The following is a 26,304-nucleotide window of genomic DNA, read 5'->3' as shown; positions in this document are numbered from 1 at the left end:
TGGATGCGAGGATTCTCCACACAGATTCTCCCCATCCTAACCTCCATATTTTCCAGCATATCTTCTCTCTTTCATTGTCCCTGACAGGTCGGGAGCGCCAATCTTTTTTTTTTTTTCTCCCTCTTTCTCCTCCCTTTTTTCTCCTCCTTTTTATTTTTTTTCTTCTTATTATTTATTTTTTATTAAATTATTTTTCTTCTTCTTTCTTTTTCTTTACGTCTCAGATGCCATGTCTGTGATTCTGACATCCATGAACGTCAAGGGTTTAAATACTATCCAAAAACGCTCTTCACTGTTCCGGTCCTTACAAACCCTTTGGTCAGGGATAGTTTTTATTCAAGAAACGCATTTCAAAGCCACTTCATACGCATCCTTAGAGTCTAAACGGTATCCTACCATCTTCTACTCCTCTAGCCAAACTAAACATAATGGAGTGGCGATCATGCTCCACAGTAAAATTCCATTTACCCTTGAATCTGTTCATAAAGACTGTGATGGGCGTTATATTATTCTGACCGGTAAATTAGGGTATTTGGAATGTATAATAGCTAACATATACGCACCTAATTCTGGTCATGCTTCTTTTTTTTTTTTTAATTCCTTTTTCGCAGAATTAAGATTAGAAAGGGTTGCCTACTTCTAGGTGATGATTTCGATGCAGTCCTCGACAATTTTTTGGATAGGTCCACCTCCCCTCCCCAAAAACAAACTAGCTCTTCAAGCTGTTCTCTAAATACACATGTCCAAGAGTCTGGTCTTTATGATGTTTGGAGAGCCCTCCACACTACCTCTAGGGATTATACATTTTTTTCAACTCCACATCACACTTATTCCCGAATAGATCTCTTTCTTTGTTGTGCCTTAGTGGCTAAACAGATCGTAGTCTCCTCTATAATTTCCAATTCATGGTCAGACCACTCCATTATATCTGCTTCATTTGATTTTCTGGATATCCCTATTTATATCTCACCCCCCATGGCGTTTGAACGAAACATTACTAAAAATCCTGCATTTTCAAGATAAAATTAACTCTGCAATAATGGATTATTTTTCCCTTAATAATACGGAGTACTCCAGTTCTTCTCTGGTCTGGGAAGCACACAGGGCTGTTATTAGAGGCTATATCATTAGTTACGCCTCGCACAGAAATAAAGAGCACAAACTAAAATTTAAATCCCTCACTGATGAGGTCCACAATTTAGAAACCGAACATAAACGGTGCCCTACTTGAGTTTTATTTAGTCAACTTACTTTTTCTAGGGCAGCTCTGAATGCGCAGGCTAGCCGAAAAAACAGAGAAATCATTACGCTGGCACCGGCAAAAATTATCTGAAAAAAGCAACAAAGCTACCCTTCTAGCCAACAGACTTAAGGCTAGGAAAGCTCAGACAGCTATTAAAGTCCTGAAAGATGATACGGGGTCTTTTCAATATAACCTGTCCGCTATCAACTCTCTCTTTAAAACCTACTATGAAAAACTGTATAACCTCTCTGTTTCTCCAGGCACTATACCCTCAGGTATTCCTTCAATTCCAGATTACCTCTCTTCCTGTGATCTCCCTCGCGTGGACTCAGAGACTTCGTTGGGCTTGGATAGACCCATCACTGTTGATGAAATAAAGTCCGCTCTCGAACCGCAAAAGCCGTCTAAAGCCTCGGGACCAGATGGCTTTCCAATGTCATATTATAAGACTTTTCAGTTGTCTCTGGTCCCTCATCTCTCCCAAATGATTAATCTGACTCTAGAAGGGTCACCTTTTCATTCTCAAACTACTACAGCCACAATTACGGTTATTCCAAAGCCTGGCAAAGACTCTCAGTCTATCGCTAATTATTGTCCCATTTCACTCAACACAGATTTGAAAATATTTGCTAAAATCCAGCCACTCGACGTAACCCAATTCTCCCTACCCTGATTCACCCGGATCAAGTGGGCTTTGTCCCCTCCAGGCAAGACCTGGACAATACTAGACAGACCGTTGATATTATTCATCACATAAACGTCAATAAATTGCCCTCTCTGGTGCTTTCCTTGGACCTGGAGAAAGCCTTCAATAGGGTTTCTTGGCCATTTATGCACCAAACCCTTCTGCAGTTCGGTCTTCGACGGAAACTCCTACAAGCTATACAGGCTTTATATCATAATCCATATGCTACGGTCCACGCAAGTGGACATTTGTCCGATTCCTTCTCCATTACCAATGGAACCAGGCAAGGGTGTCCCTTGTCACCTCTCATATTTGCACTTATCATTGAACCTCTCGCATTCGTGCCAACCCAGACATATCAGTCGTATCATTAATTACTCTTAATATACCCTTTCCTTATTCGCAACGACATTCTCTTAACACTGACCAACCAGTCATCTCCCTTCCAAAACTTTTTCGCGAACTCAACATATATGGTTGTCTCTCAGGCTACAAAATAAATCACTCAACATCTGAGACGCTATCTCTCCATATCCCGGGTGATACTAAGAACCTATTGCAATCTAATTTTGCATTCTCCTGGCGAAAAAAAATGTTGCAGTATCTCGGTGTTCAAATAAAATCTTATGGCTCACTTTATCGTGCTAACTACCCCTCGCTTTTCAGGTCAATTCACAAAGATCTTCAGCTACGGCAATCATATTTTCTGTCTTGGATCGATCGCATAAATGTAATAAAAATGAATGTGCTCCCAAAGCTGCTATATCTTTTTCAAACACTCTCAATACGGGTTCCTTCTCATACTCTGTGTGCTCTTCAATCTTCATTTGGTAAATTCATCTGGAACCACAAAAAGGCGCGAATAAGACAAGACATTTTGGCTAAGCATACACACAATGGGAGACTTGGCCTACCTATCCTCCAACGTTACTATAATGTGACCTGTGTTAGTCAGATGATTGCATGGCATTCTCGACACACTAAATGGTGGGTTGACCTGGAAAGTGATTTGGCTGCTGTTCCTTCGATTTCTGATTTACCATGGTTGCACCGCAAACATTATACCCAAGCTATCGCTTCCTCTCCTACAGTGGAGTTAACTATACAGAACTGGGTGTCACTTAATAAAAAGTTGAAGCTTGCCACTTCCTGTATCCCTTAACCCCTATTTGGTTTAACCCAGCCTTTCCGCCGGGACTTTCACCCTCGATTGCTCTTCCCTGGACCTCAGCAGGAATCACGCGGGTTCATCACATTACGGGTACGCACGCTCTAAAATCTTTTGCAGACCTACAAGAAAAATCGTAATCCCTAACTATCTGCATTTTCAGTATCTACAAATTTGTCATTTTATATTGTCCCTTCACTTATCTTATCCACTGCAAATCCTGACCCCTCTAGAAAGACTATGCATGTACAATCCCACTGATAAAGGGGCTCTTTCAATTTTATACAAATCTATTTTGATATTGGATCCTCCCCCTATTGAACCTCATGAACAGGCCTGGGAGACAGATTTAGGGTTACATTTGGCGGATGAGGATTGGGATTCAATTCGTGCAGCGATATCCAAATGTTCTATAAGTGTGGCCATACGTAAAAACACATATAAGGTCTATACCAGATGGTACTTAGTACCTGAGAAACTTCATCACATTTATCCAAGTACATCTAATTTATGTTGGAGACATTGTGGGCAAGTGGGTTCCTTCTACCACATTTGGTGGTCATGCCCGGTGATTGCCCGATATTGGGGTATGGTTACGTCCCTTGTTAATGTTCTCGCTGAGCTCACGACACCCCCTTCTCCTGTGAACTTACTACTCTGTGCCCCCATCAAAAATATTTCCAAGGAATCTAACCAATTCTCCATATCTCATGTGCAGCTAAATCCCAAATAGCACGTAATTGGAAAGCTGTTACTGCCCCTGACAAACAGGAACTATTGAACAGAATCTGTTTCATATCAAAGATGGAATATATTACCAGTCTACAAAATAATACAGTACTAAAATTTCACTCCATATGGCTACCTTGGTATAGGCTTCACAATACTCCCCTTCCAGGTCTTAGCTAGAGTTTCGATCCCCTCCCGTTCTCTCCTACCCCTTTATTTTTGTTTTAATTTTTACCCAGACCTGTCAGGGGCCTTCACTCTTTATCTTGCACCTTTACCCCTCCCGTTCTTTTCCTTACTCTTATCTATTCTTCCTGCTTATAGTCTCTTTCTAAAAAATGCTTATAATTCTCCTTCAACAAGCCTTTCAGGCACTTTTTCTCTAACTCTCTACAAGAGTTAATGTAAGCTGGTGTTGTCTCTTTATGGATGGACCATCATTGTTTACTTGTTAAATGCATCCTTTTGATCCACTTTGTGTTTTACACTTCCTTTATTGTACCAAGATGTTTTATTTGAATAGATAGAAAAAAAAATGTTTTACTATTAATGTGTCTACCCAATTACTCATTTTCCTGCAGCATATGTTTACTATCAATTGGACCTTCACTGTCATCTCTGTAAATGCTTGTATTTTCAATAAAAGCTTTATGATTGGAAAATACATTGGCAAAGCTTATATCTATACCCTAAGGAAACCTAAGTGAAGTCCCAAATCTAGAACTACCTGAAGAAAAGAACAACTCTCAGCAAGGAAAAAGTTGAAGATTAAGTTTTTGCTTTATCACACCACGCAATATAATTCTTGCAGACTCTATTATAGTTGTCTGAAGAGACTATGGGGTATATGCAATTGTGGTCGAATTCCCGAAATTGGCGAATTTCGGGTCATTTTCGACCAAAAAAAAAAATTCCCCTATGCAATGCAGTGCTTTCCGACCAAAAAACGGACCTTCAAATTCGACTTTTTGAAATTCGACTTTTTGCAAATTCGACTTTTCTGCAATGATACAAGTGCTGCAATTCGACCAAAGCATATTCAATTCAAGTTTGGAAATTCGACAGCAGTGCTTTTAGACAGCAAATTCGTCATTTTCAATCCGCCACACTTTGGAGGGTGAAAACAAATAAAAAATTTTTAAACATGTTTTTTTTTGTGTTTTTTTTTTGGGGAATAGCAGATCTATTTATATTAGAAGGGATTAGGTATTTTTTTTTTGGGGGGGGGAGGCACAAATATTATTTATATATTTTTTAAAATATTATTATTATTTTTTTTTATTGCTGGAACGGTAAAATCAGAAAAAAAAATGGCGTGGGGTCCCCCCTCCAAAGCATAACCAGCCTCGGGCTCATTGAGCTGGTCCTGGTTCTAAAAATGCGGGGAAAAAATTGACAGGGGATCCCCCGTATTTTTAAAACCAGCACCGGGCTCTGCGCCTGATGCTGGTGCCAAAAATACGGGGGACAAAACGAGTAGGGGTCCCCCGTATTTTTAACACCAGCATCGGGCTCCACTAGCTGGACAGATAATGCCACAGCCGGGGGTCACTTTTATGCCGTGCCCTGCGGCCGTGGCATTAAATATCCAACTAGTCACCCCTGGCCGGGGTACCCTGGGGGAGTGGGGACCCCTTCAATCAAGGGATCCCCCCCCCCCAGCCACCCAAGGGCCAGGGGTGAAGCCCGAGGCTGTCCCCCCCCATCCAATGGGCTGCGGATGGGAGGGCTGATAGCCTTTGTGTTCAAAAAAAAAGATATTGTTTTTTCCATTAGTACTACAAGTCCCAGCAAGCCTCCCCCGCAAGCTGGTACTTGGAGAACCACAAGTACCAGCATGCGGGAGAAAAACGGGCCCGCTGGTACCTGTAGTACTACTGGAAAAAAAATACCCAAATAAAAACAGGACACAGACACCGTCGACAGTAAAACTTTATTTCACACTGCCGACACACACATACTTACCTATGTTCACACGCCGACATCGGTCCTCTTCTCCATGTAGAATCCCGGGGTACCTGAAAAGCAAAGTTCAATATACTCACCTTAACCAGGTTCCAGAGATAAATCCACGTACTTGGCAAAAAAAGAAAACGCATTTACCCGACCACCGGACTGAAAGGTGTCCCATGCTGACACATGGGACACCTTTCCACGATTAAGATCTGTCAGTGACAGTTGTCACTGACAGGTCTCTAAGCCAATCAGGGAAGCGCAACTTGCGCTCACCTGATTGGCTGCTCGCTGTGACAGCCATCGCACAGCTCCCTCCATTATATTCAATGGTGGGAACTTAGCGGCTAGCGGTGAGGTCACCCGCCGGTCAGCGGCTGACCGGCGGGTGACCCCACCGCTAGCCGCTAAGTTCCCACCATTGAAAGTAATGGAGCGGCTTTGCGAGGCGCTGTCAGAGTACAGACGGCGTCCAGCCAATCAGGTGAGCGCCACGGCAATAGCGCTTCCTGATTGGCTGAAGGGGCATCAGTGACAAGAGTCACGTGATGTCCCGGCATTCGGGAGAAAGGAGTGTAATGTGAAAACATTACACTCCTTTCTAGTCCGGTATGGCTCGGTGATCGTTTATTTATTTTACAAAGTACGTGGATTTACCTCTGGACCTGGACCTCTGGACGGACGCTGGAAGGTGAGTATAATTTTTTGACAGGTACCCTCGGATCGTCGGAGATCGTTGCAGTCGGCGTGTCAACACAGGTAAGTATGTGTGTGTCGACGTATGAAATAAAGTTTTACTATCAAGGTGTGTGTGTCCTGTTTTTATTTGGGTATTTTTTTCCCAGTAGTACTACAGGTACCAGCGGGCCCGTTTTTCTCCCGCATGCTGGTACTTGTGGTTCTCCAAGTACCAGCTTGCGGGGGAGGCTTGCTGGGACTTGTAGTACTAATGGAAAAAACAATATCTTTTTTTTTTACACAAAGGCTATCAGCCCTCCCATCCGCAGCCCATTGGATGGGGGGGGACAGCCTCGGGCTTCACCCCTGGCCCTTGGGTGGCTGGGGGGGGGGGACCCCTTGATTGAAGGGGTCCCCACTCCCCCAGGGTACCCCGGCCAGGGGTGACTAGTTGGATATTTGATGCCACGGCCGCAGGGCACTATATAAAAGTGACCCCCGGCTGTGGCATTATCTGTCCAGCTAGTGGAGCCCGATGCTGGTGTTAAAAATACGGGGGACCCCTACTCGTTTTGTCCCCGTATTTTTGGCACCAGCATCAGGCGCAGAGCCCGGTGCTGGTTTTAAAAATACGGGGGATCCCCTGTCAATTTTTCCCCCGGATTTTTAGAACCAGGACCAGCTCAATGAGCCCGAGGCTGGTTATGCTTTGGAGGGGGGACCCCACGCCATTTTTTTTCCTGATTTTACCGTTCCAGCAATTTGGGCGTGAAGGCGAATTCAGTACGCCCACTGCTCGCCGATTGGCCGGAATCCGCCTGCGGGAGGGGCGAATCAGTTTTACATTGAATATAGTGAAACCAGGGTCCCGGCGACAGGGCTGCAGCTGGCGATAGCGGGCGAATCATACAGAGGCGGATCTAATGCCGCGATTCGCCCGCTATTGCATATACCCCTATCTCTCTAGCTTTTATTACAGTCTGAACTACTGCATCCAAAAAACTTTTTTTTTTTTTTTTTTTAAGATCTTGACTTCAAGAGCCATGCCATTAAATTTAACCAATGTATGTATTGACAATCAGCCCCTGACAAAACAGATCTTGTCAGAGTGAAAGCCTGATCTCTGGACCCACTGCTATGTTTAGTGTCTTTGAGTACCAAACCCTTTTCAGCCAGTCTGGTGCTACTAAGATCACTGGAATTCCTTCCTTCTTTATCTTCCTAAATACTTGAGGGAGCATACTAACTGGAGGAAATATGTAATCTAGATGGAATCTCAACGACACAACTACAGCATATATTATAAAAGCTAATGAGTCCCTGGCTCTTTTTTCTTGTTGAACTGAGAAGCCATCAGATCAGCTGACCCCATTGTTTTAACAGACTGTTAAAAGGCTTCCAGGTGCAGAGACCATTCACCTGGAAGAATGGACTGCTGACTTAAAAGTCCATCTTCCAATTCTTTATTCCTGGGATAAAGACTGTGGATATTGCTAGAACATGAATCTCTGCCCAAGAGAGAATCTGAAAAGATTATTTCATTACCAGAGAACTGTTTGTCCCACCATGATGATTTATATATGCTATCACTGTCCCATTGTCTGATTGGATTTTGATGGGTTTTCCGTGAATAAGAGACTGTGCTTTCTTCAATGTGTTTAAAACGGTTTTTCATTCCAAAACATTGATTGTAAGTTTTTGTTTCCTTTCTGGACCAAAGTCCCTAAAGATGATGGTTCTGTATAACTGCTCTCCATCCCTGGAGACTAACATTTGTTATGATTACCAACCAATCTTGGATGAGGAAACACCTCAGAGACGTTCTTGTTTCTGGTGAAAGATTGATGAATTGTTCTGAAAATCGATGGGTGGAATGAGACCAACATCTTAGAATGTTTAATTTAAACTTCAGAAAATACAGACTTTCATACTGGGCCATCTCAACTGAAACCAATGTCTTTTTGAGTAACTTCATACACCTGAGAATAGACCTTCACAATCTTTTGAACTACTTTTTGAAGGTCTGTGATCTTCTCTACTAGCAAAGAGACCATGGCTAATGGAGTACTGAAAACAAGCTAAAAACATTATGCACTGATTGGACTTTTGTCAGCTGATAACCCAGCCATGGGACTCTAGCACTTCCACTGCTAGATCTACTTGAAGAACCTTTTCAGAATCTGCTTTTAAAAGCTATTCATCTAAATAGGGAACTATCTTTATTCCAATCGATCTTCGGAGGCCTATCATGACTTTTAAAAATGTGAGTAGCTGTGGCTAAGCTGAAATGGGGAGCCCTGAATTGAAAAGTCTTTCTGTAACTGCAAACCTTAAAAAAACACTGACAGCCTTCTCAAATGGGAACATGGAGGTAGGCATCCTTGATGTCTATGCATGCCAAAAATCCATAGATTTTTTTGACGTTCCGATACTGGAACAACCACTTCTGATCCAGAAGGGCAGTAATAGTTTGATCTAAGGCCAAACACTTTTCCCTGTCACTTAGCAAACTTGTTGAAAAGTACCTTTTTTAGTGGAGGACCCGAAAGACTGAGTATGTAACCTCTTTCTATTATACCTGTCACCCATTTGTCTGAAGAGGACCCTCTCAACAGGTTCCTGAATGACAGAAGAAGGGCAACCGCCACAGATACCTCTGGTTGTATGCCCCTCTCATCATTCTATCTAATCCTGGAATCTTGTCAGCTCATGTTTCTCTGGCTCCTTCCTACTCATCCGAGGCCGTCTCCCTCTACGTGCCAAACCTCAGACCAAAGGTATATGTCCCTTGGCCTGAAAGGATGCAAATGACTGCCCCGCTCTAAAGGGTGGATGAAGACACAGAATCTTAGACCTAGAGGAATTACTAACAGGTAAAAACAAACTTTTACCTCCTGTGATTCTCTTATCTATTTCTGGACATGCATATGTATATATTTTGAAGTAACTATTTCCAAAACATCAAAATTACATTCTAAAGCTACGCTCCATGAGAGATATCACCTAGTGTTTACCCTACCCTCCCAGGTGGCCGATATAGTACGTACACACTGAACGATATCGCTACAGATATTGTTCAGTGACATCATGCCGTGGCAGGCCCCAACATGCAGTTTTGGACGATATGTTCAAATTGACCTGCATGCACAGGTGACAGAGGGGGCCAATAACAATGTGCAGGTGATATTTTAAACAGTATAGCTCAGAAGGGAGAAAATAAGCGATATCGTCGAAAATAATGCCTAGTATGTATGCACCTGAAGGGCTGAATTTGTTTAGGAGTGATAACCTAATTACTTAGCTGCACGTGTTAAGTAGCATTACCGCTCCATAGGAATTAATGTGACTTTTTTGTTTGTAACCCCTGAGCCCCAGAACATACCCCCCATAACGATTAATTAGGCACTTGGATGTTTTTAATTAGCATCATTTGGCCAACTATGTCATTTTTGTATCAATATGTTGCAAAATTAAAAATAATGGGTTAAATGATGTGGGTCAGGTATATGGGGTATTGTATTTATGATAAAATGTGTTGTTAAGCTTGCAGGTGAGAGCTACAATTTAAACAAAATTCATCAAAAAAGCAGTCATTTGACACCTTCTAACAGGTACCGAATACTATGCTTTTGGCCACTAAATATGTAATAACCTGCGATGTGCAGCCTGTTCTGGAATTTCTGCGATTCTGCCCGCATTTTTAAAGCGCCAATCATTTACAAGGCAAAACCAGGTCAGTTTTGTCTTGTAAATGATTGCCTCTTTAAAAATACGGGCAGACTCTCAGAAATTCCAGAACAGCATGCACATTGCAGGTCATTACATATTGCCCTTGTTATCCAATGTTAGTTTGCACTATTTTGGGGTACAGACTGATTTCCCCATTTTTCACCACACTTAACGCAGCTAACACCATAGAAAATTACAGCACGACCGCCAAGATAAGCCTTTCACAACTGAATTGCGCGTTGAATGGAAGTGCACATACGCACAAGAGAAATTACCATACAGTATGCGCATTAGTGCAAGCTGCCGTAAACCATGATTTTACTGTGGTTAATTGAATTACACCCTCCCCATATGTGGTATATTTATACGACTTTCAAGTTCACAGACTCACATATCTTGAAGGACACCTAGATCTAAGCTTTCAGCATGCTTTTCTGGTGCTGCTGAACTATAACTCCCAAGATGGCATGTATACTAGCAGTATCCAGCACCTGCACAGCCACAGAATGTCTAAGCTCACAGCAGACTGAACGTTTGCTGAACGTTTGTAATCACTGAATACCTGTGCCACAGGTAAAAGCATCTGTTGTACAATAAGTATTAGAGATTTAGAGATTTCCTATTTATGTTTAATTACATAAGTCTATCAATTTCTGCATCCCCAAGAAAAAGAGTACCTGCTAATTTGTATTCTGTCCAGGCTGCCTGAATACTGCAAGAACATTTCGAGTATTATTACATCATGTCTTATTAACAAGTCCTACTATGTCTCTTCCAAGGTCCTACCTCAGCTAATATTTCAGCTGCAAGAAAATAGAACATGACCTCATCTGCCTCCCCACTCACATCCCTCAGGGAATCGTTTGCTTTTAACCTTCATCTTTATTGTAGTACTTAACTATTTCAGCAGTACAAGGAGCTATCAGTGCTGCAGCCAAAATGAGGATCGGTGAAATGTAATCATTCTGTACTAATTTGACAAATCCTCACCAAAAACCAAATACAATCATTGTTAATTGCCCATTTTTTCCTCTTTCCTCTTTAAGAGCACTTTACTCCTACATCAATGCCAGGGCACCATGGACTAGGAAGTGCTTGTTTTCCTACTTGAAGAATGTAACAATAAGAATTTACTTACCGATAATTCTATTTCTCGTAGTCCGTAGTGGATGCTGGGAACTCCGTAAGGACCATGGGGATTAGCGGCTCCGCAGGAGACTGGGCACAAAAGTAAAGCTTAAGGACTACCTGGTGTGCACTGGCTCCTCCCCCTATGACCCTCCTCCAAGCCTCAGTTAGGATACTGTGCCCGGACGAGCGTACACAATAAGGAAGGATTTTGAATCCCGGGTAAGACTCATACCAGCCACACCAATCACACCGTACAACCTGTGATCTGAACCCAGTTAACAGCATGATAACAGAGGAGCCTCTGAAAAGATGGCTCACAACAATAATAACCCGATTTTTGTAACAATAACTATGTACAAGTATTGCAGACAATCCGCACTTGGGATGGGCGCCCAGCATCCACTACGGACTACGAGAAATAGAATTATCGGTAAGTAAATTCTTATTTTCTCTGACGTCCTAGTGGATGCTGGGAACTCTGTAAGGACCATGGGGATTATACCAAAGCTCCCAAACGGGCGGGAGAGTGCGGATGACTCTGCAGCACCAAATGAGAGAACTCCAGGTCCTCCTCAGCCAGGGTATCAAATTTGTAGAATTTAGCAAACGTGTTTGCCCCTGACCAAGTAGCTGCTCGGCAAAGTTGTAAAGCCGAGACCCCTCGGGCAGCCGCCCAAGATGAGCCCACCTTCCTTGTGGAATGGGCTTTTACAGATTTTGGCTGTGGCAGGCCTGCCACAGAATGTGCAAGCTGAATTGTACTACAAATCCAACGAGCAATAGTCTGCTTAGAAGTAGGAGCACCCAGCTTGTTGGGTGCATACAGGATAACAGCGAGTCAGATTTCCTGACTCCAGCCGTCCTGGAAACATATATTTTCAAGGCCCTGACTACGTCCAACAACTTGGAGTCCTCCAAGTCACTAGTAGCCGTAGGTACCACAATAGGTTGGTTCAGATGAAACACTGAAACCACCTTAGGGAGAAAATGAGGACGAGTCCTCAATTCCGCCCTGTCTGAATGGAAGATCAGATAAGGGCTTTTACAGGATAAAGCCCCAATTCTGACACGTGCCTGGCCGAGGCCAGGGCCAAGAACATGACCACTTTCCATGTGAGATATTTTAACTCCACAGATTCAAGTGGTTCAAACCAATGTGACTTTAGGAACCCCAAAACTACATTGAGATCCCAAAGTGCCACTGGAGGCACAAAAGGAGGCTGTATATGCAGTACCCCTTTTACAGACGTCTGAACTTCAGGTAGTGAAGCTAGTTCTTTCTGGAAGAAAATTGACAGGGCCGAAATTTGAACCTTAATGGACCCCAATTTTAGGCCCATAGACACTCCTGTTTACAGGAAATGCAGGAATCGACCTAGTTGAAATTCCTCCATCGGGGCCTTACTGGCCTCGCACCACGCAACATATTTTCGCCAAATGCGGTGATAATGCTTTGCGGTTACATCCTTCCTGGCTTGACCAGGGTAGGGATGACTTCATCCGGAATGCCTTTTTCCTTCAGGATCCGGCGTTCAACCGCCCTGCCGTCAAACGCAGCCGCGGTAAGTCTTGGAATAGACAGGGTCCTTGCTGGAGCAGGTCCCTTCTTAGAGGTAGAGGCCACGGGTCCTACGTGAGCATCTCTTGAAGTTCCGGGTACCAAGTCCTTCTTGGCCAATCCGGAGCCACGAGTATAGTTCTTACTCCCCTCCGTCTTATAATTCTCAGTACTTTTGGTATGAGAGGAAGAGGAGGGAACACATACACTGACTGGTACACCCACGGTGTTACCAGAGCGTCCACAGCTATTGCCTGAGGGTCCCTTGACCTGGCGCAATACCTGTCCAATTTTTTGTTTAGGCGGGACGCCATCATGTCCACCTTTGGTTTTTCCCAATGGTTTACAATCATGTGCAAGACTTCTGGGTGAAGTCCCCACTCTCCCGGGTGGAGGTCGTGAGGAAGTCTGCTTCCCAGTTGTCCACTCCCGGAATGAACACTGCTGACAGTGCTATCACATGATTTTCCGCCCAGCGAAAAATCCTTGCAGCTTCTGCCATTGCCCTCCTGCTTCTTGTGCCGCCCTGTCTGTTTACGTGGGCGACTGCCGTGATATTGTCCGACTGGATCAGCACCGGCTGACCTTGAAGCAGTGGTCTTGCTTGGCTTAGGGCATTGTAAATGGCCCTTAGCTCCAAAATATTTATGTGAAGTGATGTCTCCAGGCTTGACCACAAGCCCTGGAATTTTTTTCCCTGTGTGACTGCTCCCCAGCCTCTCAGGCTGGCATCCGTGGTCACCAGGACCCAGTCCTGAATGCCGAATCTGCGGCCCTCTAGAAGATGAGCACTCTGCAACCACCACAGGAGAGACACCCTTGTCTTTGGTGACAGGGTTATCCGCTGATGCATCTGAAGATGCGATCCGGACCATTTGTCCAGCAGGTCCCACTGGAGAGTTCTTGCGTGGAATCTGCCGAATGGAATTGCTTCGTAGGAAGCCACCATTTTTCCCAGGACCCTTGTGCACTGATGCACTGACACTTGGCCTGGTTTTAGGAGGTTTCTGACTAGTTCGGATAACTCCCTGGCTTTCTCCTCCGGGAGAAAACACCTTTTTCCGGACTGTGTCCAGGATCATCCCTAGGAATAGAAGGCGTGTCGTCGGGATCAGCTGCGATTTTGGAATATTGAGAATCCAACCGTGCTGCCGCAGCACTATCTGAGATAGTGCTACCCCGACTTCCAACTGTTCCCTGGATCTTGCCCTTATCAGGAGATCGTCCAAGTAAGGGATAACTAAAACTCCCTTCTTTCGAAGGAGTATCATCATTTCGGCCATTACCTTGGTAAAGACCCGGGGTGCCGTGGACAATCCAATCGGCAGCGTCTGAAACTGATAGTGACAGTTCTGTACCACAAACCTGAGGTACCCCTGGAGAAGGGTAAATTGGGACATGTAGGTAAGCATCTTTGATGTCCAGAGAGACCATATAGTCCCCTTCTTCCAGGTTTGCAATCACTGCTCTGAGTGACTCCATCTTGAATTTGAACCTTTGTATGTAAGTGTTCAAGGATTTTAGATTTAAAAATGGTCTCACCGAGCCGTCCGGCTTCGGTACCACAAATAGTGTGGAATAGTACCCCTTTCCCTGTTGCAGGAGGGGTACCTTGATTATCACCTGCTGGGAATACAGCCTGTGAATGGCTTGCAATACTGTCTCCCTGTCTGAGGGAGACGTCGGTAAAGCAGACTTTATGAAACGGCGAGGGGGAGACGTCTCAAATTTCTTGGGACGGGCCCCCACCGTGCCTGAGACCGCTTGTAAAGCCCCAGCGTCATGCTGAGGACTTTGCGGAGGCGGGAGAGGGCTTTTGTTCCTGGGAATTGGCTGTTTTCCAGTGGCCACCAGGTCTGTTAGACCTACCCCAAATAACTCCTCCCTTTTATAAGGCGATACTTCCATATGCCTTTTGGAATCATCATCACCTGACCACTGTCTTGTCCATAACCCTCTTCTGGCAGAAATGGACAGCGCACTTACTCTTGATGCCAGTCGGCAAATATCCCTCTGTGCATCACGCATATATAGAAATGCATCTTTTAAATGCTCTATAGTTAGTAATATACTGTCCCTATCTAGGGTATCAATATTGTCAGTCAGGGAATCCGACCAAGCCACCCCAGCACTGCACATCCAGGCTGAGGCGATTGCTGGTCGCAGTATCAAACCCGTGTGAGTGTATATACATTTTAGGATATTTTACTGCTTTCTGTCAGCAGGTTCCTTAAGGGCGGCCGTATCCGGGGACGGTAGTGCCACCTGTTTAGACAAGCGTGTGAGCGCTTTATTCACCCTAAGGGGTGTTTCCCAACGTGCCCTATCCTCTGGCGGGAAGGGGCATGATGCTAATAACTTTTTAGGAATTAACAGTTTTTATCGGGGGAAACCCACGCATCATCACACACTTCATTTAATTCCTCAGATGCAGGAAAAACTACAGGCAGTTTTTTCTCACCCAACCTAATACCCTTTTTAGTGGTACTGGTATTATCAGAATTGTGTAAAAACATTTTCCATAGCCTCAATCATGTAACGTGTGGCCCTACTGGAAGTCACATTCGTCTCTTAATCGTCGACACTGGAGTCAGTATCCGTGTCGGCGTCTGTATCTGCCATCTGCGATAACGGGCGTTTTAGAGCCCCAGATGGCTTTTGAGACACCTGGACAGGCACAGGCTGAGTCGCCGGCTGTCTCATGTCATCAATCTTTTGTAAAGAGCTGACACTGTCACATAATTCCTTCCATAAGCTCATCCACTCAGGTGTCGACTCCCTAGGGGGTGACATCTCTGTTACAGGCAATTGCTCCGCCTCCACCTCATTTTCCTCCTCATACATGTCGACACAACGTACCGACACACAGCACACACACAGGGAATGCTCTGATAGAGGACAGGACCCCACTAGCCCTTTGGGGAGACAGAGGGAGAGTATGCCAGCACACACCAGAGCGCTATATATATATATACAGGGATAACCTTATATAAGTGTTTTTCCCCCTTATAGCTGCTGTATTGTTATACTGCGCCTAATTAGTGCCCCCCTCTCTTTTTTAACCCCTTTCTGTAGTGTAGTAACTGCAGGGGAGAGCCAGGGAGCTTCCCTCCAACGGAGCTGTGAGAGGAAATGGCGCCAGTGTGCTGAGGAGATAGGCTCCGCCCCCTTCACGGCTGCCTTTTCTCCAAGTTTTTCTGTGGAATCTGGCAGGGGTTAAAATTCATCCATATAGCCCTGGGGGCTATATGTGATGTATTTTTGCCAGCCAAGGTGTTTTTATTGCAGCTCAGGGCGCCCCCCCCCCCTAGCGCCCTGCACCCTCAGTGACCGAAGTGTGAAGTGTGCTGAGGAGCAATGGCGCACAGCTGCAGTGCTGTGCGCTACCTTGGTGAAGACAGGATGTCTTCTGTCGCCGATTTTTCCGGACCTCTTCTTGCTTCTGGCTCTGTAAGGGGGCCGGCGGCGCGGCTCTGGGACCGAGCTCCGAGGCTGGGCCTGTGTTCGGTCCCTCTGGAGCTAATGGTGTCCAGTAGCCTAAGAAGCCCAATCCACTCTGCACGCAGGTGAGTTCGCTTCTTCTCCCCTTAGTCCCTCGATGCAGTGAGCCTGTTGCCAGCAGGTCTCACTGAAAATAAAAAACCTAAAACTAAACTTTCACTAAGAAGCTCAGGAGAGCCCCTAGAGTGCACCCTTCTCGGCCGGGCACAAAAATCTAACTGAGGCTTGGAGGAGGGTCATAGGGGGAGGAGCCACCAGGTAGTCCTAAAGCTTTACTTTTGTGCCCAGTCTCCTGCGGAGCCGCTAATCCCCATGGTCCTTACGGAGTTCCCAGCATCCACTAGGACGTCAGAGAAAATACATTATGGTTTTAATGTATTATGTCTTTGGTTGGACCCATAACCATTGCCATTTAGTAGACCGCATGCTGCAGCAGGAGTGCAGTCCACTCTCTTTGCTTGTTCTGACGCAGCCTTTTTGTTTTTCCAAGTAGACAGCATATTGTCCATTATTATCATCACTCTACCAGTGGGAGTGTGTAAAAGTGGGAAAAGCACCAGCAGATGCCAGCAAGACTATCTGTCACAACGTGAACAAGCCTTTGTACATAATCCTTTGAGATCTGGTTTCATAATATTCCACCCATGGCATTAATATTGTGTACTAATGCTAGTCTAGCAAGCGCAAACAAAAAAGGGGCAGATAAACACAGGCTAATACAATAGAAAGTTATTACCAACCAAGAGTCTCAATAAAAAGAGAGAAACAACCGTAGTTTGCCCGGGGATATTACATATTTCATCTTCACACCACTATTGGCTTCTATAAATATGTAATGGCCATTACTAGAAATTATACAATACTAGTTGCATAGTTTGACTACTACATGGGTCATCATTTTTAAAGCACAACATATCCAAGGCATGGAGGAAAATCCACTCTGGTGGTGATCTCTTCCAAAGAGTGGGGCCTGCAGTGCAAAAGAGCAGTGCTGGCAGACAAGTGTGCATCATCCTATAGGACCGTATGCATTCCATGGGAGGCATTTGCTCGACAGAATGCATTCCATGCTACAAGTACAGGATGGGCGCATGAGTACACCTAGTTTTACAAAGTAGTAGACAGATCCTTCATACCCCCCCCCCCCCACACACACCCCCACCCCTCACCACCACCCCTCTGTGTACCGCCATTTTCACTTGAATATTGTACCAGCTCTGATCTGGTATCATTTTATACTTTTTTTATGGGGTACATTCTGCTTTTTCAAGTTGTACTTAAATGTGACGAAAAATACCCTCCCTCCCTCCCCTCCCCCCCCCCCCCCTTCTTTTCTTCTTTGCTTCTGCCTCTAGTCTCTTTCTTTCTATATTTTAACTCTCTCTCTCTAACTGACAAATTGTTGTTTGGAAATTGATTGTTGTATTATATGATACCGACGATGGATCTTCCCTTATTTTTGTATTTTATACTCCAATCTTTGTGTGATTGACTTAATGCTATTGTTTGTATTGTATGCTTTGTGATGTTTTGTCAGTGTTCATTACTCGAAAAACTCAATACATATATTTACCCCCCCAAAAATAAAAATGTGACGCACATAGCCCAACACTGAAAAGGTTCTTGATACACAACCCAGATTCCTCATCACCCATGTTTAAGTTAGGTGATGAGTCAGGATAAACAGTAGTATTTTAGGCGTAACCAGTTAATCAAATGGGTTTTTTCTAAATAATCATCATCTGATTTTTTCACCTGCTCACATACCTATAAGGCAATCTAGCTTGCGGAGAGGTCTCCATAAATTGGGAAGTGAGTGTGGGCCAGTCACTAGTGTGATACCAAACCAATTTGCTGAGCATCCAGGGAGCAAATAGTTGCATTTGAGTGGTACTATACATAAAAAATAAAAATTCTGCAGCATCCACCACTTATATCTTGTTGGGGTTCTGTGACCAAGCAAGTTTTCCTCTGTAAAATGTATTATTTATTGAGGATACAAAAAGGAGTCTCTTTTTAAACATTTACAAAAGTAATTGATTGCAAACAATGTACTTTTACAAACATGACTATTTCTAAAAGGAGAACCCTGGTAAGTGAAGGTCCCTTTAACAACTTGCTTGGCATGGTCGCATTAGATGCGACCATGCCTGCCAGTACTCTATCTGACCTAGTCGCACAGGATGCGACCAGTCAGATAGGGAGTGTTGGCAGCGACAGGGAAGAGAAACTTCCCTGCACTGCTTCTGTCAGAGGGACCGGAAGGTCCCTGTGCCCCTCTGCACTCTCTCCTACTGATTGCCGTGCTGCGGATCACTGCTGATTGGTGAGCACGGCAGGATCCCCCCCACCCCCTCCAGAGGCTGCAAACAATGGCAGCCGCTGGGGAGTGTAAATTAACCCTCCCTAGCCCCCCCCCCCAGACCCCCCTGTATACCTGGAGGCTGTTCCGACTTTCAAAATGAAAGTGTATGACATAACTGCCCCCGCAAGTTTTTAGCGTAAATCTTATAGTTATCTGGGAGCAACATGACATGAAGGCATGTTACAGCTGCCAATAAAAGGTTCCCAAATAGATCACTCAGAAAGCAATGTGATCAGTCCCTCAAAAGATAACTTTAAGAAAAGTTATCACCTAGGATAAGATCTGCACTTAAGAAAAATGGCTGCTTTTTGACATTGCTATGGGGATAGGGAATATATATTAATAGGGTTATTAACCACAAATTATCTTTTGGAGCAAATACTTCATTGGAATGTTGTACTTAAATTGAGACAAACACCATGATATGGCAGTTTACCTTCTCTAATGAAGAAAGCTGATGTTGTAACCCATCATTCTTCTTATTAGCTTCTTCAGAAAACGCTTTATATTTCTCAGCCTGAGTTTGCTGTATGTTCACCGTCTTCTGTAGTCGGCCACGCTCCTCCTCCAGATCTTTTACACGAGTTTTAAGACTGCGGCTCTCATCATCCTGTCAATTACATAGAAACTTTATTCAAATGCCCTATTACAGTGGGGAACAAAGTTCATAAACAATGTCTGTACATTAATTTATAAGTTATTTAGGAAGTTTAAACAAATACAAACCCTGTGACACAAAAGGACCTCAGCCTGAAAAACAATCATTAGTCTAAAAGGGGCCCATACATCTAGCCTGTAACGGAGCAATTCCCCATTCTGCCAATGCTGGGTGATCAGAGAAATCAAACATGTTGGCTTTTCCCAACTCACCGATAGGCAAGTCTTGGAATTTCAACATGTTAAATTTCCCAGATTCCCAAAAGACTGTCACTCATTGACGTCCAACGATCGTCAAGTCAGATTGGTATAATGGGGAATCGGGGCCAGATGTAGATGTATGGCCCACATTATTTAGAGTAAAATTGAAAAAACAATATTTATTTTTGATAACTGCATTACAATGTTATACTATGTAGTAGTACTTGCTTTATAATACTATCAGGCCGATGGATGGGAAGGAATCTGAGGAACTTCAGACACGATACCAAAAGGAAGAAAACACAGTTATTATTATCCTTTATTTATATGGCGCCAGGGCCGTAACTACGTGTGTGCCAAGTGGGCTTGGCACACAGCGCAGTTGCCCTGAGGGCGCACGGCCAGCGGCATGTAATGAGTCAAATTGACTCATTACATGCCGCCACTGAAGTCTGCGCTGTGCGCCGCCGCACTGGGGAGGAGAGCAGCGCCGGGCAGGTGAGAAGGAGGAGGGGGGAGGGGGACTGGAGCCGCAGCAGCGCTATTTCATTGGTAGTAAGCGCCGCTGCAGCATCCCCCTCTCCTTCCGTATTGGCTGCCCGGCGCTGCTGTGGATGCTGGGATGCGGTTCCTCCATCCCAGCATCCACAGCAGCGCCAGGCAACCAATACGGTAGGAGAGGGGGCTGCTGCAGCGGTGCTTACTACCAATGAAATAGCGCTGCTGCGGCTCCAGTCCCCCTCCCTCCTCCTTCTTCTCACCTGCCTGCACCGAGGGAGCTGCACGAGGAGCCTGACTGCCAGATGGTAAGTATGTCTCTCTCTCTCTCTCTCTCTCTCTTGGGGACACCGTCTGCCATAATGTGTAAAAAGGGGGCCTGGCTGCCGCAATGTGTAAAAAAGGGGACTGCCTGCCGCAATGTGTAAAAAGGGGGACTGCCTGCCGCAATGTGTAAAAAGGGGACTGGCTGCTGTAATGTGTAAAAAGGGGGACTGCCTGCCGCAATGTGTAAAAAGGGGAACTGGCTGCCATAATGTGTAAAAAGGGGGACTGGCTGCCATAATGTGTAAAAAGGGGGACTGGCTGCTATAATGTGTAAAAAGGGGGACTGGCTGCCATAATGTGTAAAAAGGGGGACTGGCTGCCATAATGTGTAAAAGGGGGACTGCATGCCATAATGTGTAAAAGGGGGACTGCCTGCCGCAATGTGTAAAAAGGCGGACTGGCTGCCATAATGTGTAAAAAGGGGGACTGGCTGCCATAATGTGTAAAAAGGGGGCCTGGCTGCCGCAATGTGTAAAAAGGGGGACTGGCTGCCATAATGTGTAAAAAGGGGGACTGGCTGCCATAATGTGTAAAAAGGGGGACTGGCTGCCATAATGTGTAAAAAGGGGGCCTGGCTGCCGCAATGTGTAAAAAGGGGGACTGTCTGCTGTAATGTGTAAAAAGGGGAACGCTGTCTGCTGTAATGTATAAAAGGGGCTCTACCTGGGTGTAGTGGCGCTACTGTGCAGCATAATTTGAATAATGGAGACTACTGTGCACCGTAGTATGAATTGCTATTATTTTGTGGCCACGCCCCTTCCCCATAAAGCCACGACCCTATATATTTTTCGCACGCCCACGGCGCGCACTGCCCCTATCTTACATGGGGGGGGGGCGCCAATGTCATTTCTTGCACACAGCGCTAAAATGCCTAGTTACGGCACTGTATGGCGCCACTAGGGTTCCACAGCGCCCAATTACAGAGTACATATGGACATAATCAAAACAGGAAAACAGTGACTTACAGTTGAGGACAATATAGGACAAGTACAGGGTAACTAAGTAAATGACAGAGATAAGTTCCAGGTGGCCAAAAAACTGCGTGATTTGGGCAGTTGAGGATTATTAAAGTAAGAAAAGGATAAGCACATGAGGGAAGAGGGCCCTACTCGTGAGAGCTTACATGCTAAAGGGGAGGGGTAGACAGACAGGGGTGACACAGATGGGGTACAGAGAGAGCGTGGAACAGAGGGTTAGGATGAGATTTGGCTGGGTTTGGTAAAGAAATGGGTCTTAAGAGCCCGTTTGAAGTTTTGTAGAGAGGTGGAGAGTCTGAGGGGGAGAGGTAAAGAATTCCAGAGGAAGGGAGCAGCATGTGAAAAATCTTGGAGATAGGAGTGGGAGGAAGTAATCAGAAGACAGGAGAGTCGGCGTGCATTAGCAGAGCGAAGAGGACGGGTGGGAGAGTAAAGGGAGATAAGGTCAGAGATGTAAATGGGAGAGGAGTGGCTGAGTGCTTTGTGAGCGTGAGAAGTTTGAATTGGATTCTGAAAGGGAAGCCAGTGAAGGGCTTGTAGGAGAGGGGAGGTGGACGTAGTGCGTTTGGTGAGGAAGATAAGCCGGGCAGCAGCATTGAGGATAGATTGGAGTGGAGAGGGGTAATTGTCAAGAAGGCCAGTTAAGAGCAGATTACAGTAATCCAGTCTGGAAATAATCAGTGAGTGAATAATGGTCTTGGTGGCATCCTGGGTGAGAAAGGGTCTGATCCTGGAGATGTTTTCAAGATTAAAATGGCAAGTTTATGAGAGGTGCTCAATGTGTGGTTTGAAGGAAAGGGAGAAGTCAAGGATTACACCAAGACAGCGTACTTGGGGGCTAGAGGAGATAGTCGTGCCATCAATGGATAGTGAGATTGTGGGAGGTGAGGTTGTGCGGGAGGGTGGGTAGATGATCAGCTCAGTCTTGGACATGTTGAGTTTAAGAAAGCGCTTGAACATCCAGGAAGAGATAGCAGAGATACAGTTAGAGGTACCAGTGAGGAGAGCCGTGGAGAGATCAGGGGAGGAGAGGTAGATTTGAGTGTCATCAGCATAGAGGTGATACTGGAAGTTAAAAGAACTAATGAGTTCACCTAAAGAGGACGTATAGAGAGAGAAAAGGAGAGGACCAAGAACAGAACCTTGGGGGACACCAAAAGTTAGTGGAAGTGGGGGCGAGGTAGCATCATGAGAGGAGACCGAGAAGGAACGATCAGAGAGGTAGGAGGACAGCCAGGAGAGGGCAGTATCGCATAAACCAAGAGAGTGAAGGATTTGCAGAAGAGAGGGTGGTCCACAGTGTCAAAAGCAGCAGAGAGGTCAAGAAGAATAAGCAGAGATAAGTGGCCCTTAAACCATACTTGCCTTCCCCCAAATTTGGGGGCGTTCACCCCGGCACTAGAGAGTAGACAACCCTCCTGGAACCCACATACTTTTCCAGTGAAGTGGACAGGGATGGAGAGAGATGATGTGATTCATCATGGCCTGCCTTCATGGCGTGTTTTTCAGCACCATGTTCCCCACCCGGAGGTCATTTTTAAAAAGTAAGCATGGTACCAAAAAAATCCTACTGGAAGTTTCTGTATGAATGTGCAATGTTTTCTGTGGGCTTCTTGCTATAATAGTACTGCAGCACACCTCTTTTTGTTTCATGCAAACAAATAATAAGAATTTACTTACCGATAATTCTATTTCTCGGAGTCCGTAGTGGATGCTGGGGTTCCTGAAAGGACCATGGGAATAGCGGCTCCGCAGGAGACAGGGCACAAAAAGTAAAGCTTTAGGATCAGGTGGTGTGCACTGGCTCCTCCCCCTATGACCCTCCTCCAAGCCTCAGTTAGGATACTGTGCCCGGACGAGCGTACACAATAAGGAAGGATTTATGAATCCCGGGTAAGACTCATACCAGCCACACCAATCACACTGTACAACCTGTGATCTGAACCCAGTTAACAGTATGATAACAGCGGAGCCTCTGAAAGATGGCTCACAACAATAATAACTATGTACAAGTATTGCAGATAATCCGCACTTGGGATGGGCGCCCAGCATCCACTACGGACTCCGAGAAATAGAATTATCGGTAAGTAAATTCTTATTTTCTCTATCGTCCTAGTGGATGCTGGGGTTCCTGAAAGGACCATGGGGATTATACCAAAGCTCCCAAACGGGCGGGAGAGTGCGGATGACTCTGCAGCACCGAATGAGAGAACTCCAGGTCCTCCTTAGCCAGGTTATCAAATTTGTAGGATTTTACAAACGTGTTTGCCCCTGACTAAATAGCCGCTCGGCAAAGTTGTAAAGCCGAGACCCCTCGGGCAGCCGCCCAAGATGAGCCCACCTTCCTTGTGGAATGGGCATTTACATATTTTGGCTGTGGCAGGCCTGCCACAGAATGTGCAAGCTGAATTGTATTACACATCCAACTAGCAAAAGTCTGCTTAGAAGCAAGAGCACCCAGTTTGTTGGGTGCATACAGGATAACAGCAAGTCAGTTTTCCTGACTCCAGCCGTCCTGGAACCTATATTTTCAGGGCCCTGACCACATCTAGCAACTTGGAGTCCTCCAAGTCCCTAGTAGGCGCAAGACACCACAATAAGCTGGTTCAGGTGAAACACTGACACCACCTTAGGGAGAGAACTGGGGACGAGTCCGCAGCTCTGCCCTGTCCGAATGGACAAACAGATATGGGCTTTTTTGAGAAAAAAACCACCAATTTGACACTCGCCTGGTCCAGGCCAGGTCCAAGAGCATGTTCACTTTTCATGTGAGATGCTTCAAATCCACAGATTTGACTGGTTTTAAACCAATGTGTTTTGAGGAATCCCAGAACTACGTTGAGATCCCACAGTGCCACTGGAGGCACAAAAGGGGGTTGTATATGCAATACTCCCTTGACAAACTTCTGGACTTCAGGAACTGAAGCCAATTCTTTCTGGAAGAAAAATCGACAGGGCCGAAATTTGAACCTTAATGGACCCCAATTTGAGGCCCATAGACACTCCTGTTTGCAGGAAATGCAGGAATCGACCGAGTTGAAATTTCTTCGTGGGGCCTTCCTGGCCTCACACCACGCAACATATTTTCGCCACATGTGGTGATAATGTTGTGCGGTCACCTCCTTTCTGGCTTTGACCAGGGTAGGAATGACCTCTTCCTGAATGCCTTTTCCCTTAGGATCCGGCGTTCCACCGCCATGCCGTCAAACGCAGCTGCGGTAAGTCTTGGAACAGACATGGTACTTGCTGAAACAAGTCCCTTCTTAGCGGCAGAGGCCATAAGTCCTCTGTGAGCATCTCTTGAAGTTCCGGGTACCAAGTCCTTCTTGGCCAATCCGGAGCCATGAGTATAGTTCTTACTCCTCTACGTCTTATAATTCTCAGTACCTTAGGTATGAAAAGCAGAGGATGGAACACATACACCGACTGGTACACCCACGGTGTTACCAGAACGTCCACAGCTATTGCCTGAGGGTCTCTTAACCTGGCGCAATACCTGTCCCGTTTTTTGTTCAGACGGGACGCCATCATGTCCACCTTTGGTAATTCCCAACGGTTTACAATCATGTGGAAAACTTCCCCATGAAGTTCCCACTCTGCCGGGTGGAGGTCGTGCCTACTGAGGAAGTCTGCTTCCCAGTTTCCATTCCCGGAAAGAAACACTGCTGACAGTGCTATCACATGATTTTCCGCCCAGCGAAAAGTCCTTACAGTTTTTGCCACTGCCCTCCTGCTTCTTGTGCCGCCCTGTCTATTTACGTGGGCGACTGCCGTGATGTTTTATCCCACTGGATCAATACCGGCTGACCTTGAAGCAGAGGTCTTGCTAAGCTTAGAGCATTATAAATTTACCCTTAGCTATATTTATGTGGAGAAAAGTCTCCAGACTTGATCACACTCCCTGGAAATTTTTTCCTTGTGTGACTGCTCCCCAGCCTCTCGGGCTGGCCTCCGTGGTCACCAACATCCAAAACTGAATGCCGAATCTGCGGCCCTCTAGAAGATGAGCACTCTGTAACCACCACAGGAGAGACACCCTTGTCCTTGGATATAGGGTTATCCGCTGATGCATCTGAAGATGCGATCCGGACCATTTGTCCAGCAGATCCCACTGAAAAGTTCTTGCATGAAATCTGCCGACTGGAATTGCTTCGAAGGAAGTCACCATTTTTTTACCATGGCCCTTGTGCAATGATGCACTGATTTTAGGAGGTTCCTGACTAGCTCGGATAACTCCCTAGCTTTCTCTTCCGGGAGAAACACCTTTTTCTGGACTGTGTCCAGAATCATCCCTAAGCACAGGAGACTTGTTGTCGGGATCAGCTGCGATTTTGGAATATTTAGAATCCACCCCTGCTGTTGTAACAGTATCCGAGATAGTGCTACTCCGACCTCCAACTGTTCCCTGGACTTTGCCCTTATCAGGAGATCGTCCAAGTAAGGGATAATTAAGACGCCTTTTCTTCGAAGAAGAACCATCATTTCGGCCATTACCTTGGTAAAGACCCGGGGTGCCGTGGACAATCCAAACGGCAGCGTCTGAAACTGATAGTGACAGTTCTGTACCACGAACCTGAGGTACCCTTAGTGATAAGGGCAAATTTGGGACATGGAGGTAAGCATCCCTGATGTCTCGGGACACCATATAGTCCCCTTCTTCCCGGTTCGTTATCACTGCTCTGAGTGACTCCATCTTGACTTGAACCTTTGTAAGTGTTCAAATTTTTTTAGATTTAGAATAGGTCTCACCTAGCCTTCTGGCTTCAGTACCACAATATAGTGTGGAATAATACCCCTTTTCTTGTTGTAGGAGGGGTAATTTAATTATCACCTGCTGGGAATACAGCTCGTGAATTGTTTCCCATACTGCCTCCTTGTCGGAGGGAGACCTTGGTAAAGCAGAC

At 45.4% G+C, this 26,304-nt stretch overlaps 2 protein-coding genes across 3 annotated transcripts in view; one reads left to right on the top strand and one right to left on the bottom strand.

Annotated features, from left to right (window-relative positions):
- The window catches only part of TEX9 (testis expressed 9), a 162,286-nt gene that overhangs the window by 69,514 nt on the left and 66,468 nt on the right, over positions 1-26,304 (bottom strand). For both annotated transcript variants that reach the window (XM_063926153.1, XM_063926152.1), the window contains exon 9: positions 19,177-19,350. In XM_063926153.1, the coding sequence (XP_063782223.1) occupies positions 19,177-19,350 (174 nt within the window). The remainder of the gene's footprint in view (positions 1-19,176; positions 19,351-26,304) is intronic.
- Positions 1-26,304, top strand: part of ZNF280D (zinc finger protein 280D) — a 629,515-nt gene that overhangs the window by 550,519 nt on the left and 52,692 nt on the right. The gene's annotated exons all lie outside the window — the stretch shown is intronic.

Source organism: Pseudophryne corroboree, chromosome 6 (assembly GCF_028390025.1).
Source record: "Pseudophryne corroboree isolate aPseCor3 chromosome 6, aPseCor3.hap2, whole genome shotgun sequence".
Lineage (NCBI taxonomy): Eukaryota > Metazoa > Chordata > Amphibia > Anura > Myobatrachidae > Pseudophryne > Pseudophryne corroboree.
Note: the sequence above shows the minus strand (reverse complement) of the source record. Positions and strands in the feature narration are given on the sequence as shown.